The following is a 13,784-nucleotide window of genomic DNA, read 5'->3' as shown; positions in this document are numbered from 1 at the left end:
CCCCCAAGCCCCCCCCCCCGCCCCACCAGAGTGGGTGGGCTAGCTTTGCCCCAAGCTGTCTGCTCCAGCCAAGGAGGGAGGCCATGCTCTAGCATCCCCCAGCTTCTGACCTGGGCCACTGCAGGCATGTCGCTGCTTTTCTGGAATAAAAAATGTCTGTTTACTTGTTTATCGGTTGAATCTACTCAATTTAGACTAACTTGTGAAGACTGAATCGATTCAGCCTTGGGCTTTATGACTTTACTGAGCCCAGGAGTTAAAAAAGGTTCCTTGTGCTTGATAAGCCACATCTGCTGTAACGTTTTCTTTCTGTGACTTAAATGACATTACCAATAATCATTTAAATCAATAATCATTTAAATACATCTCCAACACTGTTCTGTTGAGCAACACTGCACTGACAGTACATCCTTCAAAGTGGGAGATTTGGATCTGAATATTGAGCTCTGCTTCATACTGTGGAGGCATTGCATTCAAACACCGGGGGGGGCAAATGTTACTCTCACTTACAGTTATGTAAATACACTGTAAACAATAGAATTACTGCAACTTTAGCAGTATGTATGACAGCAGAATTTGGCCTCATTTTGCTCTGTTGTGATTACTGCTGGTTGTTCAATAGCAGTATTAAAGAGAATCTGGAGGGAGTCATGTTTATGTCCTCATAGCACGAGTAAAACTGCTGCGATATGAAATTATTCAAGTGAGATGCAGGGACGTTGTTCAGAGATAAATTATGAAAGCAGCTCTGTGGGGCAGTGTTCAACACCCTGCACCTTAAGAGCAATAGTTTTAGCCCTAATCAGGCTTTCCGCTCTTCCCATTACATTCTGTAATCCTTTTCTACCTGAGTAGAAAGGAGAATCCCTTTTATGAGAGGCAGAGGTTGGTTGTATAGAAAAAAACTTTTCACTTGAAAGTCAGCCTCTTACGAGAAGTTGGTCAGAAATCAACCTCAGGAAAGACAGCCCAGATATTTTAGAAAAGGCTTTAAAATTGTGTCAATTTAGCTCTTATGAGTGTGTCCAGACGAGCGTGCACATGTGTTTCCCCAGGGACAAATAGCAGCAGCACATAATTGAGCCGCTGCTACTTGTCCCCAGGGAACGCCCCCTGCATATGCGCTCTGGCATGCTGGAAATTGCCCCAGGTGGGGTAGGGAAGGCTAGGGCCAGCACCTGGGCTGCCCCCAGCAGCCTGACCTGGGCTCCTGGGGGCCTCCTGGGGCTGCAATTTTGGTGATTTTACCAGAAATGCTCCAGTTTTGGGGGGCACATGCTGTAGCCACGTGCACTGCCCCGCTTTTTTTTAAAGCCATTTTTTTAGATACCGGGATTTTGTGGTATCCAATTTTGGCTTCACATCACATGCAGCTCAGAGAGCCTCTTCACATAGGTCACATATATTGTACAGGCACCTCAAAGCGCACGTATGCATTCATCTGGACATGCCCTCTGTGTCCTAATGAAGAAAATGTAATTTCTAGTTAGCATATGAACACCGGTTTCCAGAAGTGAAAAGTGAATGCTGTAACCCCAAACATGGGGACTAAGAGGACGTTTGATATGAATTAGCAGAGATTCATGAAGAACATTGCAAAATGCTAGCCTGCGCCATTCTGATTCTGACACACAGCTGTGTGAGGTTTCTGAAAGGCAAACTGCAGCAGGAATGAAGCAAAGCAATATGGTGCTGATCCCTGCATGGCAAACAGTGGGATTATGATGCCTAACAGCTGAAATACCAGACCTACCAAAATATACCAGCACTTATCTTTTGCTGCATGAAAATGCGTGAGCCTCCATTCTTCTCATATATGTATGAAGGCATTGTTTCTACTAGCATCATTCCTAGAAAAGTGTGTGAAACACAAAATAACCTGGGGTGGGGAAGGTTGACACAAGTGCTCCCTGTTTACCAGCCTGACAGCTGTGCCTTAATGGTGTCATAACCCCTTTTACCAGCAACCCATTTCAGCACTTTGTATTTTTGGCTGGAACAACAGCCTTTAATGACCGTGTCCACATTTACCCTTGAGATGAGTCAGAATGCCTGTTTCTAAAGATTTTAGTTGGCAGTTAGTGCATCTGAGAAAGAGAAAAAGGAAAACAAAATGGAGAGAAATATTGCAATAGAGGCAAGTAAATCTTTTTTTGGGGGGTGGGCCTGGACAACTTTACTGGGTGAATCTGAAGTGAATGTTAAAGGGAAAAGGTCATTATTTATTTTCTCTGTGTCAGAGGCAGCATTCCAGTCCTCATCTACAATTCACTACAGTGGTTCTTTTTGTTTTCTTGGGCCTACCCTTTTTATCTAACAGTTACTGTTAATTAAACTCTTTGGTGTCTATACACTTATCAGTATTTGCAGCTTGCAGTGGTCTTGATGAATACATTTTTCCAGCTATGCCTATTTTTATTTGCAAAAATTATTCATTAGTCAGGTATCTAAAAGAATTTGCAAGGTTTGCATTTCTTCATGCATACTGGCATGGCAGAGATTAGTACAAATTTATAAATAGCTGTGTTCTCTGAATTTAGCTTTACATAAGAGAAAGTTCTCTGAGTAGCATTTATTTAGTTAATCCAATGAAATCCTTGAACAGAATTTAATTACAGAAGCAGTTCAGCCTCCATATGAAAGAAAATGGAATCATTTCATTTCCATGCCAGTTTTTTCTTTCATCAGGACTTTTTTCCCATTAAAAATATTCACATGTGAAATTAAGCTCTCTAGGATTTCCAGACAGTTAACTTAAATGTGTAGTATAGGCCAGGGGTCAGCAACATCTTTGGGCAGAGTGCCAAAAGCACCCACAACCTCAACTTGTAAGATGTTGGTGTGCCAGGGGCAGACAGTGGGGGAGCCATGAGTGGCCCAATCCTTGTTATAGCAGCACAGGCCTGGCCCCTTTCCTGCTGTCTGCCCCAAGGCATGTGTGCCAAGCAAAATGCCCTTGCATGCCACACTCCGGCACTGTGCTTGTGGTTGCCTACCCCTGCTATAGGCAAATCTGGTAGAATCGTCTGCAGTTAAGTTGTCTGATACTAAAAAAACTTTCTCAAATTTTAAGCATTTTGGCTGGCATTTTCCATATGATGCATCTGTCGTAGGCAAAATTTCTAGCAAAAATTACCAAGAATGTGGTTCAGTCATTTGTCAGACTCAAATTAGGGAAAAATACATTGTTTTAGCAGTGTTAAAATACATTATTTTGACTGTTTTTTAAAAAAAAGAATAGTATGACAGGAAAAAAGGTTACTTTTTTCTAAAAATGAAGGTTGAGGTGCCTTGTACTATCTGTGGATAATTTAAGGAAAGCAAATATTGAGGGTCTCATGAGTTCTGGCCACACATGGTAAGACGAGGCACCCAGGGGAAGAGGGACTTCATGAGATGAACAGGAATAGAGAGGACAGGAGCAAGTTTAGGGAAAAAGGATTTTCTAGAAACAGGGAGAAAAAGGCAAAAAGCCAAGTGATAGGGGTGGATTGGAGCAGAGAGTTTGGGACATAGGGTTCAAGGAGTAGGATAGGAGATGAGATGGAGGTAATAGAGGATGTAGAAGAGCGGGTAGGACAGCATGTTGGGACAGTAAATAGTACTAGAGGGAAAAAAGGAGGCAAAAGGAACCATGATGGAGTACCAAGGAGCAGAAGGATACAGGGCAGATACCCTCCTTAGCCTGCCATTGAGCACTGAAGTCCTGAGTTGACATTTTTCTGCCAGAGGTTTAACTAGCCAGGAGTGTCTAAAACATATCAAGGACTTTGTATCTTAAACTTTATACCTAATGATTAATGTACAATAAGAGGTCATCATCATCTGTGATGACCTGGGATAATTTGGACATTTTTTATCACACCAAAACTACTTGGTGTGATAGCATGAGCTATTGCTTTTTGAAGTTAATAGCAGCCTTTCAGTGTGTGTTTGATCAGGTCCTAAGTGAGAATATAGAAACTGCATTCATCGTCAGAAAATTGTGGCAATTAGCAGGGATAGTGTAGTTAAACCACCTGCACTATGGCAAGCAAATCATGAGGGTTTATCTATGTATGTGAAGTTTAGTCAAGCATCATTTATCCAAACATTGATTATCTGAAAAATGTTCTTATAGTAATCTAAGTCCTAATCCCTGGCATGTATCTACTGCATTGAAAAGTCCTTTGTCTGTTCAGAACCTGGATTACTGAAATTACTTTCTCATCCCTCAATTCATTCAGATAAAGAAATGTTGATGTTACAGGCTGTAACTCCATCTGTGTCACTAGAGTTATGCCTCTACAGTACTGAAGAAATTCTTCTGATGCAACAGAAGTCCTTACCCTTCATCTTACAGTAGTAGGAGCACTTTGATTCCATTTAAACATTTGATGATTTTAGACACCTGGCATACATTACATTTATGAAATGATTAACCAGTTAATCATATTTTAAATATTTACCCAGCCACCTGTCAATGCAATTAATAAAGCAAGGAATAAAGCTAGCACAAAATAAAGGTGTGATACAGCAAGGAATGAACCACAAAGTTATTATGCAATGTATGTGCAATAACCCTGTGGCTAGTTCCTGTCGCGCTATTAATTGAACATGTGGCCAGACTTTTCTGGTTCCAGCCTTAGGGACCCATCAGAGTCCAGAGCTTCTATGTGCCTTGAGGCTGAAAGCTGCAATCAGCTGCTGCTCCTAGCCACAGGGACACATCGAAACCCTAGATTCCAATACACCAGCTCCAGTGGGAGCTGTGGAAGATTGGGGCTTCTGCCTCCAGCTGGAGTCAAGGGTTCCATTGCAGTCCTGTGCCTGGGAGGACTATCTGTTGATTCAGGCTCCCAGCCATAGGGCAGATGGTGTGTCCCTGTGCTGGAAGCCTGGATCAGCTGAGGGCTCTAAGTTGTGGGGGGCGTGGTGCTGATGGGGCTCCAAGCAATGGGAGCCCTACATCAGCAATATGGCATAATGTGATCCGATGCTTGATCTCACCATCACACCTCCTGCCATGCACGTGTGGCATAGCAGGAAGCACGATTGTGGGAATCTTGCATCGCATCCTGTCGTACCTTAAATGGCACACCTTCCAGAGGCCTTAGACATCAATATTTCCTGAGAAGTGTACCAGTGCAGTAGCGGTGCTTCATGTAAGTCTGTAACTCCATATTAAACCGTTTATACTAAATGGTCAGCCAAATCACCAGACTTATGTTGTATCACAATTTAAGGGGCCTGACATTCTTTTAAATAAATTCACAGATTTATTTGATACTTGCCTACATGGAACTGGAATGGAACTTCACTGATAGACCCTTTCTAAGGAAATACAGAGGATAGTTGCTAGAGGATGGTTGAATTATTATGTAGTAGAACAAAGTGATACAACCCTAAGCTAATGGAAACTGATAGGGAATAGATCCTAGGGGCACAGGATTAAGAATCAGTTGAAGTTCAGTTATACTTAAGTATAGGTTAGGAATTGGGAGGTGCACAGAGCATGTGCATTTGCTGTGCTCCGTGAAATCTAACTCCATAGAGCTTCCTGCATGCTGTCATATCAGGGGAACTTAGGGATAAGCTACACTCAGTCTTTTTATAGTTTAGTGGTTTTTGAGAATTGAAGATACAGCAGCCTTTTATGTGGAAGCTCACAGAGAAAGAGTGGAGCAGGTACAATGCTACTTTATTAGCTTCCCTAGAGCTATTTCATATAAGATGTACATATCACTCTTTAAATCCAAGAAAGAACACCATCCAAGCGACTTATAGTGATGCCAGTTTTAGATATGCTGTCATGATACCCCATACCAGTGAAGTGAAGAAATGGAACATTTAATGACCTTACTATATACTGGATGTACTGTTCTTTTAGCTAACAGGTCTTTAATCATCTGGGACAGGTACCTGATTTTGACCTGAGGATGGCTTTGAAAAGTGAGAGTTTGACAATTTATAGCAATACAAAACAAACGGCAGTGTGTGGAAAGGAGGAGCTTACCATGGACAAATTTAACTTCCACTGCACCACTATTCTCTGTTGGGATGTTATTAGTGTCTGATTAGGAAACAATGGTAGGGTCTGACTTTGCTCGTTAATTTTGTTTACAATACAGTTATCTTGGGCCAGTGATTTTTCCTGTTTTAAAAATATTAGAGATTGGTTTTGGAAAGAGAATATCTAAGATTCTTCTGCTGTTTTTCTTTTGCACAGTTTGCAAGGGGTCCAGTATGTCTCCAATCTCATATGTGGGACCTTTGTTCAAACACAGCACATCCTGTGTGTCCTAGTTTGCCATGCTCTAGGGCACAACATGAATTGGCTTTGCATCTGCATTATAGTCTTGCCCTGCATTTGGAGTTATATGAGGGGAAAAGGTCTGCTTCCCTGCCAATCAGTTCAAGTTCTTTGTAGTTTATTTTTCCCCTTGGCAGCAGGAGCTTTTTCTCAGGACCACAAGAGCACGCTGTGCTTTGAACAGGTAAAGCAGCAACATTGTTGTTGCCTAATACGTATGCAAGGAACTTATTCAAGCATGACAGCTTGGGTAAATAGGGCTGGTACCATGTATGCTTGTCTTCCTGTCACTCTCAGAAGCCTCTGCTAGGATGGTGTTGGCAACAAGTCCTAGAGCAGTGGGTTATCCTAGTAGACACTCTGTTCAGATGAATGGAGCAGTTTGCAGTTTTCAAAGTCGTGTTACTTTATCACTCACACTTGAGTCACTCTTTCAAGAGATTTTCCTGGATTGCTGTTATAGCTGTGATGATCCAGGAAATATGTGAGACATGCAAAAGTTTGTCTAAGGCTATCCCATGGGTAACCAAGCCATAGCACACATGCCACAAGCATGGCACCGTTGCCCTACGGTGCCGACTCTATTTGGTATACCTCTAGAGTCAGGGATCCAGAGAAGTACTTGGGGAGGGCTAGAGCATGTTTGCCAAAAAGGTTGGCTACTATTTGTCTGTCCCAACTATGCAGTTGATCCAGCAAAAATACCACCCATAAAAATTCTTGCTTTCTGCATCAGTAGATATTTGTTTTACTTATATTGTTGTAAAATATTAAATACTTCAACAATACTAAACTATTTTAATAATGATAATTAAACTATTATACTTTGTGGTTCATAGTAACTTTCCATTATTTCTCTCTAGACAGAGTTATTTGTGCATGCATTCAAAGATCAGCTGATCAGAAGTGCCCTTTTAGCACTGTACAAAGCCCGTCCAGGTTGTGTCCTCAAGAAACCGACTGTGCCCAGGAACAGCGTGGAAGAGGGTGGTGATTCACAGCATCAGGACCATCCATCTCAGATCAAAAGGCAGGACTCTATACCTCACCACTCAGAATATGATGAAGAAGAGTGGGTAAGTAGCCCCAAAGCTCTTGCTTGAGGTTCAATCACAAAAAAATATAGCTCAGATTAGACAAATACAAGTGGTTGATATCCATACCACCTCTTGTAAGAGAAAGGACATTTTAGAACTGTTTTGCTGATGCCTAATCCTGTTTTGATTCACTGGATTGCTAAAACTACTATTCATGTAGAACTCCACAAAAGTAACCTGAAAATAATTTTCTTAGAAGTAATCGATTCACATTTGAGCGCTCACAGCCTACAGTAGTATAGATACTGAATATCTTTGGGTCCTGACAGGAAAATAGCAATGCTGAACATTTACTTCAATCCTGTTGCCATTAGAACACATGTAATCGGGACAGAAAAAAGTGTGGAATCAGTTTTTGCCAAGACAGAGAATAAATCGCTTTAAAATGTGTGAATTAACTATCAGTGAAAGAACAATTTTCCATGAGAGTCTGCTCTTAGATGCAATCTGAAATTACATAAAGGAATCCAACATAGTTTTAAAACTTTAATATTCTTAGATCTTGCAGTGATTTGTACTATTTATACAGCTGAGATTTTGTTGAATTAATTATTTCAAAAGATGGTCTTATGATCTGTCTTCTTCCTCACCCTCCCTGCCCCCTCCATTCTATTTCTATTCAGCTTATGTTCTTTTGCTCAGTTGATCATTATGGTATCAGAAATGCAAAGAACACAAGCCTATTAATTTTTGTTGTAAATAATTAATTACTTTGCATAAGCTACAGTATCTTCACACCTGAGCTATAAACTCTTCTGTACCAAGAACATGGAAAGAAAAGTATATTTTAAATAAAGAAAGAATAATTCTTTAATAATGTTATAAAGAATAATAATCTTATAAAGAATTGTAAGAAAAATTGGGGATTACTAACCCCAATCATTCACTAATCATAGAATTAAAAACAACAAAGAAAAGTGTGTTGGGGCAGGTCTTTTTATTTGCCAATTAGCTTCAGAGGCTTCAGTCACATTTTAAAGCATCCACCACAACCACAACAGATAAAAGTATGCTTTATTATTAAAAAAAAATGAAAGTTAAACTTCCCATGTCTTCACTTGACTCCAACATCCAGGGTTTTCAGAAGCCACCAAACATCACAAGACTTGTGAAAGAATCAAAAGAGTTAAGAACAATGAGAAGCTGATATATTTGTGCAAGTTGAAACTAGCTTTGTTTTACTTATTTATTGAAACTTTGTTTTATTTATAACAATGGTTACAAAGTGCTCCCTGTTTTCTGTCCAGTAAATCCCTTATGCATATGTTTACTAAGATGTGTATTAGGTATTTACACTGAAGTAAGTGGGATGATTTGAGTGCTTAAATATTTTGTGGGGTCATGGCCCAAGATAGAAAGTCACTTGCAAAGATGGAACAGTAGGGAGCATCTTAGAGAACATTTTTCTAGCATTCAGGAGCTATCCTCATTATCTTTATGTACTCTGTTTTAATGGAAAATTAATGGCACGTACAGTCTTAATTTTAATTATCAAACTTTCATTAACACAGTGGAAATAACAAAGGGCAAGCATTTAGAAAGTTTAGGAAAATATTTTCTGTTGTTATAGAAACTTTTAAAGAAATCTATTAATTCATAACTTAATTTCAGACTAAATTAAGCAATCTGACCTCAATGCTGTATTATGCATATGATATAATGTGAAATATTCTTCTCTTCTGTGTTTATAAAAAATATATTCATTTTCTTTTACTATATTAAATGCCACCGATGCTTCTTGCATCTGGGATCTAAGATTAGTTTGCTTGAAATCTGAAATACTTTTGTCCTAACTAATTTAAATTAGATTTACTAAAAATGATCCATTTTGGCTGCTTTCAATAATTATATTATCTCTTACAATGCTGCTGATTTAGTCTGAGCACCTGGCATCAGGAATTCAAAGCTTCATTTTTAAAAAATGAAAGAAAAAATAACAAATCTTCTCTATGAAAGTAGCTTTCAGCATTTTCCCTTTATATTCTGTTTCTCACACTGTGTAGAGCAACAACCGAGAAAAATAATTCTTCTTGCCCTGAATTAATCTGTGCATCATACAAAGAAATTTTGGAAGAGTATGAATATACAGCTGTCTAGTGGTTTTTGAAATGTCTCCTACATATGAATTAAGAAGCATGTACTTTAAACTTAGAAAATACTTAACAAATTTAAGTCCTTTTGGAAGAAAAGTTTCTTTTTTGTAATTTTTTTTTTTTCCTTATCATTCCTATCTGGTAGTGGGGTTTTACAATTTTTTTAAAGGATAAATCCAAAATTCTATTACTGCCACTGACTCAAAAACTATGGATTTTTGGGGCTCCTGCACAAACTGTGGTCCTAAACAGTGAGGCTAGTATACTTTTCTCATGTCAAATGCACATATTAATATCACACATTTGGCAGCAGTATTGCCTGACACATTTCTGTTGAGGTAATTTGAAGAAGTGTAAGCAGTACTAAACCATTAGTGTTTAAGCAAAAATATTTAACCTGATACTTACAAATTGCTTCTTTATAGTTATTCCCATCTCCTCCTGCCAGCTGTTTCTGTCATCATAGAACTTCCCTGTGGGAAGAAAAAAAAATGTCATGAATAATACAAGAGGAGGAAGTACCCCTTAGAATAATTTATATTCTGCATTTCTGACTGACTTCTTAATGTGTTCAGTGTTACAGTTCAGTGTGAAAAGTAATGAAAAATAACCCCCCTGTTTCATTTTCTTAATTAAAACAGAATTTCTAGACAAGTTTGAGTAAAAAATATTTAAAAGGAAAACAATATACTGAAAATTCTACATATACATTATTGAACTCTGACAATGGGAAGTTGTCAGTAGTTTGCATGTAACCACGTTTCTTATTTAAGCTAGAGACAGACTGACTTTTATTAGTAAATGTTTAGGATTGGGAATCCAAAAAAGATGACAAAGCCGGTAGGGAAATACAGATCGTCCAAGCGAGAGACTAACAATAGAGGGATGGGGGTGAGGAAGGGAATGCAACTAGGTTGCAGGAGATACAATGTTAGCCATCTAAGCCTGGGGGTGGGGAATGGGAGGAAGGGGGAAGGGGAGGGAGGGGGTTTGCAACGCTGAAAGGAGATAGATGCACGCAAACCCGTTACAATGGTCCGCAATGGTGGAGAAAGTGGTTCGAAGGAAGTGTCTCAGTCCATATAGAGTCTCATCGTGGAGGTCCTCTTTGGGTGGAGCGGGGTCATCCATGGTTGAAGAATCCTCTCAAAAGTTAAGGTCCGTCTGGTGCAGAGGGGGCGTGGGTCAGGCAGTCCGGCGGCAGCTCATCTGGTGGGGTCGGAGTACAGGCGGTGGCCCGTGATGTGTTCCATGTAGATGTCGCATTTGCACATAAAATGGTTTCAGTAATCAGAAACTGGTTTAAACCTGTAACAGAACAGATGTTTAGCACACATAAACCAGTTTGAAAATGGCTGAAACTGGTTTGAGATGAACCTGGTTGAATGTAGACTTAACTGATTTGGGTCAAACCAGTGTATGCAATGTCTGTCCCAGACCCCTTCCTGGTTTAAGTTAAACCAGAGTCCACCTGCATCCTGGCATGCTCTCTGGGCTGGGCAGGGCTGTTTGCTGGAGCACAGTGGTGTTGGCCGCGCCCCTCTCTTTCCTAGCCAGAGCACTATCACTGCTCCAGCTGGCTGAGGGACTGCAGCAGCTTCCAGGTTTCTCCCTTCCTCCCGTGCCCCCTGGCTGCTCAAACAGGGATCCCCCCTCCTGCCCCTCTCCCTCAGGAGGGACCCCAGCACAGGGACATGGCATCTGGTCATGCCCCCTCCCATGCCAGCTAATGCTGAGAGGTGTCTGTGTGGGTCTTCAATTTCACTGGAACAAAGGGGAAGACAGCTAGTGGCTTGCAAATGCACCCTGCAGATAAGAAGAGCTTGAAATTAATGAAGGCTTGATGGGCTGATAAACTAGCTGCAATCTGTCAGTCTTCAAGAAGAGACAGCGAAAGGCATTAGAAATCACTTGGTTTCCAGACAGTCTGAAGAAGCAAGGAGACCGAGATTGAAAAGCTAAGTATCAACAGATGCAGGGTCTGGCAACACTCCCACCCCCTGAGCAGCTAGCAGGTAAAAGCCTGGTGCTGGAAAAGACCAAAGTGTATTTTTCTCACTCTTACATGAAATCAGTTAGGCACATTTGGCAGGTAACTAATGATTTTAGGGATGCCACCAAGACAGGGTCAAGTACTCGTATCTCTTGATAAGCTACTTTTACATCACTGGCTTCACTGGAGTTACTCCTGGTTTGTAAAGCTGTTTAAAAGAATGCTGAATCATGACTCCAGGAGGTACCTGCCAAATGTGCCTAACTGATTTCATGTAAGAGTGAGAAAATGCACTTTGGTCTTTTCCAGCACCTTGCTACAAAAGCAGAGCACAGCCTTGTGCATCCTGGCATTTATGGCATTCAGAATAATTACATTTTTGGAGTGGGAGATATTGGAATTGTTTTAGAGACCCACCTAAAAATTAGAAGCCTTGGAATGCTTGCTAAAAATATTCAGTCTTCTCAGAGGATGAGACCCAGTTCACTGCTGCCTTCTCCAGTAATTACCATGATGTAGGTATGCCAGGTGCTGCCACAACAGCTTCTAAAAGAGAAACTTCCCTCCTGTACCACCCACACATACTACTAGATGGGGGATGTACCTTAACTTCCAAATACCCTTTTAGAAGGAAGAGAGGATACAAAAGCCAAGCTGCTGCTGGACCGAGTTGCAGCCTTGTCTTCTGCAGCTCTTCTCCCTTTCTGCCATTGACTTGCCTGTCTGAAATTGAAACAGACAGTACTGTCAAGCATACAGAAACGCTGCTGTCTTTTTCTTGACCTTCCATCACCACTCCAAGAAACTTGCTTCCCCAGGTGAGCCCTCTGGCAACCAGATGAGGAATGCCTAGTGGTAAGAGAATTTGATTTCAGGAATCAAATGGGATCCAATATCCACTCTTCTGCTGCAGAAGATGCCCTTTTTATGGCCGACCAATGCACAGAAAGGGCTTTCAGAAGAGTTTACCTGCTATTGCTGCTGAAAGCAGAGACTTGAAGTGCATGCTTCTGTTACTATTCATTACTCCTGTAAGGAACCTTTCTGTGAAGGAACCCGGAAGAGAAAACTTGGTGGGTTGCGAGGAGAAGGGGCGGATTGAAAGGGTGATGGGTGGAGAAAAATAGTATGGAAAGTATGCGTTTTTGAGAGGTTAGAGAGAAAAGAAATTGGATGGATTTCTCTGTGTGGAGGAGAATAGCACAAATTGATTGTTTAATAAGAAAGTGGGTTTTTTTACTCAAATGGCTGGTGGTTTTTTGTCATACAGCTGGCATGTGTTTTTTTATGGGAGGTGAGGGCAGGGGAAACTGTTATTAAAATTTTGATGTACTCATATCTGGGAAGAATGGACCAATATCAAAGTTAGCCATGCAAGGTATTTGTGACAGTTTCTTATATGGGATAGAAAAATGTACAGGACACGCCTTATTTCTCTCTGGCTGTCCTGTGTACACAGAGACTAGTCAAATATATTACACCCAAAAATAGGTTTTCTGTATGTGAGTGCTTATGACCTCAAACTAAAAAGCATTAGAGAATGTTTATGAACTGTTAGGTTAACAGATGATGTAAAGAAGAAAAATTGTATTTATATTAGTTTGTGCAGTAACCAAAGAGGCACATTAATGACTTACCATTGCTTAGGCACATATTTTTTATGTTTATTATATTTTGTAGAATTCCTCTCCCAAAACCACACACTCAGCATTAGTTGAAAATCAACAATATTTGTACATATAGGGCCACGCTTCCAAGGAATATTGTGCCAGACCTCTGATGCTGTTTTTAAATTTTATGCTTGCATGTGAAAATTGGGTGCAGAGGTGTGTACATGCCTGATTTGAATGTATAATTGTAGAATTTTTCACTCATTTAATTGTATGTGCAGTATTTCAGGCAATTATTGTAGAGGTCATCTTTGGAAATTATGTCATCTTTAGCTAGTTAAGTGGTAGATTATTTTCCTGCCTGAGAATTGGCAATTTCCTGCATTTGCAGATACCCATAGAGATTTTCTTCAGAACAGCCCTCTGTTCAAGAAAGGTCCTCAAAGAAGCAGTTACTAGGGTTGTGTGAAGCTTTGGGTGCTGATTTGATTCAGAGGAGATTTGGCCCAATTCGGTGGCCGAATCTCCAAATCCAGATTGAATCAGGGGACCAGTAAAAAGGTCCAAATCAATTTGAAGCTCTCCGAAAGTTCGGAAAAGATTTAGAGAGCTTCAATGATTCGGGCAGTCCCCGTCTGCTGCAGCAGGGAGCCGGAGCTGGATTCGGAGCTGGTAAGTAAGGGGCAAGGGGGGGGGGGG

At 40.6% G+C, this 13,784-nt stretch overlaps 1 protein-coding gene and 1 long non-coding RNA gene across 3 annotated transcripts in view; one reads left to right on the top strand and one right to left on the bottom strand.

Moving 5' to 3' along the window:
* The window catches only part of INPP4B (inositol polyphosphate-4-phosphatase type II B), a 437,109-nt gene that overhangs the window by 292,807 nt on the left and 130,518 nt on the right, over window positions 1-13,784 (top strand). For both annotated transcript variants that reach the window (XM_019522133.1, XM_019522134.1), the window contains exon 14: window positions 7,156-7,368. In XM_019522133.1, coding sequence (XP_019377678.1) covers window positions 7,156-7,368 — 213 coding nt within the window. The remainder of the gene's footprint in view (window positions 1-7,155; window positions 7,369-13,784) is intronic.
* LOC109301181 lies at window positions 7,384-12,539 on the bottom strand. The gene is made up of 4 exons (XR_002098462.1): window positions 12,445-12,539; window positions 12,080-12,198; window positions 9,891-9,955; window positions 7,384-8,494 (listed from the first exon to the last, which is right to left on the bottom strand). It is a non-coding gene; the product is annotated as an uncharacterized LOC109301181 (long non-coding RNA).

Source organism: Gavialis gangeticus, unplaced genomic scaffold, assembly GCF_001723915.1.
Source record: "Gavialis gangeticus isolate Ggan-Ray unplaced genomic scaffold, GavGan_comp1, whole genome shotgun sequence".
In the NCBI taxonomy this organism is placed as follows: Eukaryota; Metazoa; Chordata; order Crocodylia; family Gavialidae; genus Gavialis; species Gavialis gangeticus.
The sequence above is the reverse complement of the archived record's forward strand: the minus strand, read 5'-3'. Positions and strand labels throughout refer to the sequence as shown.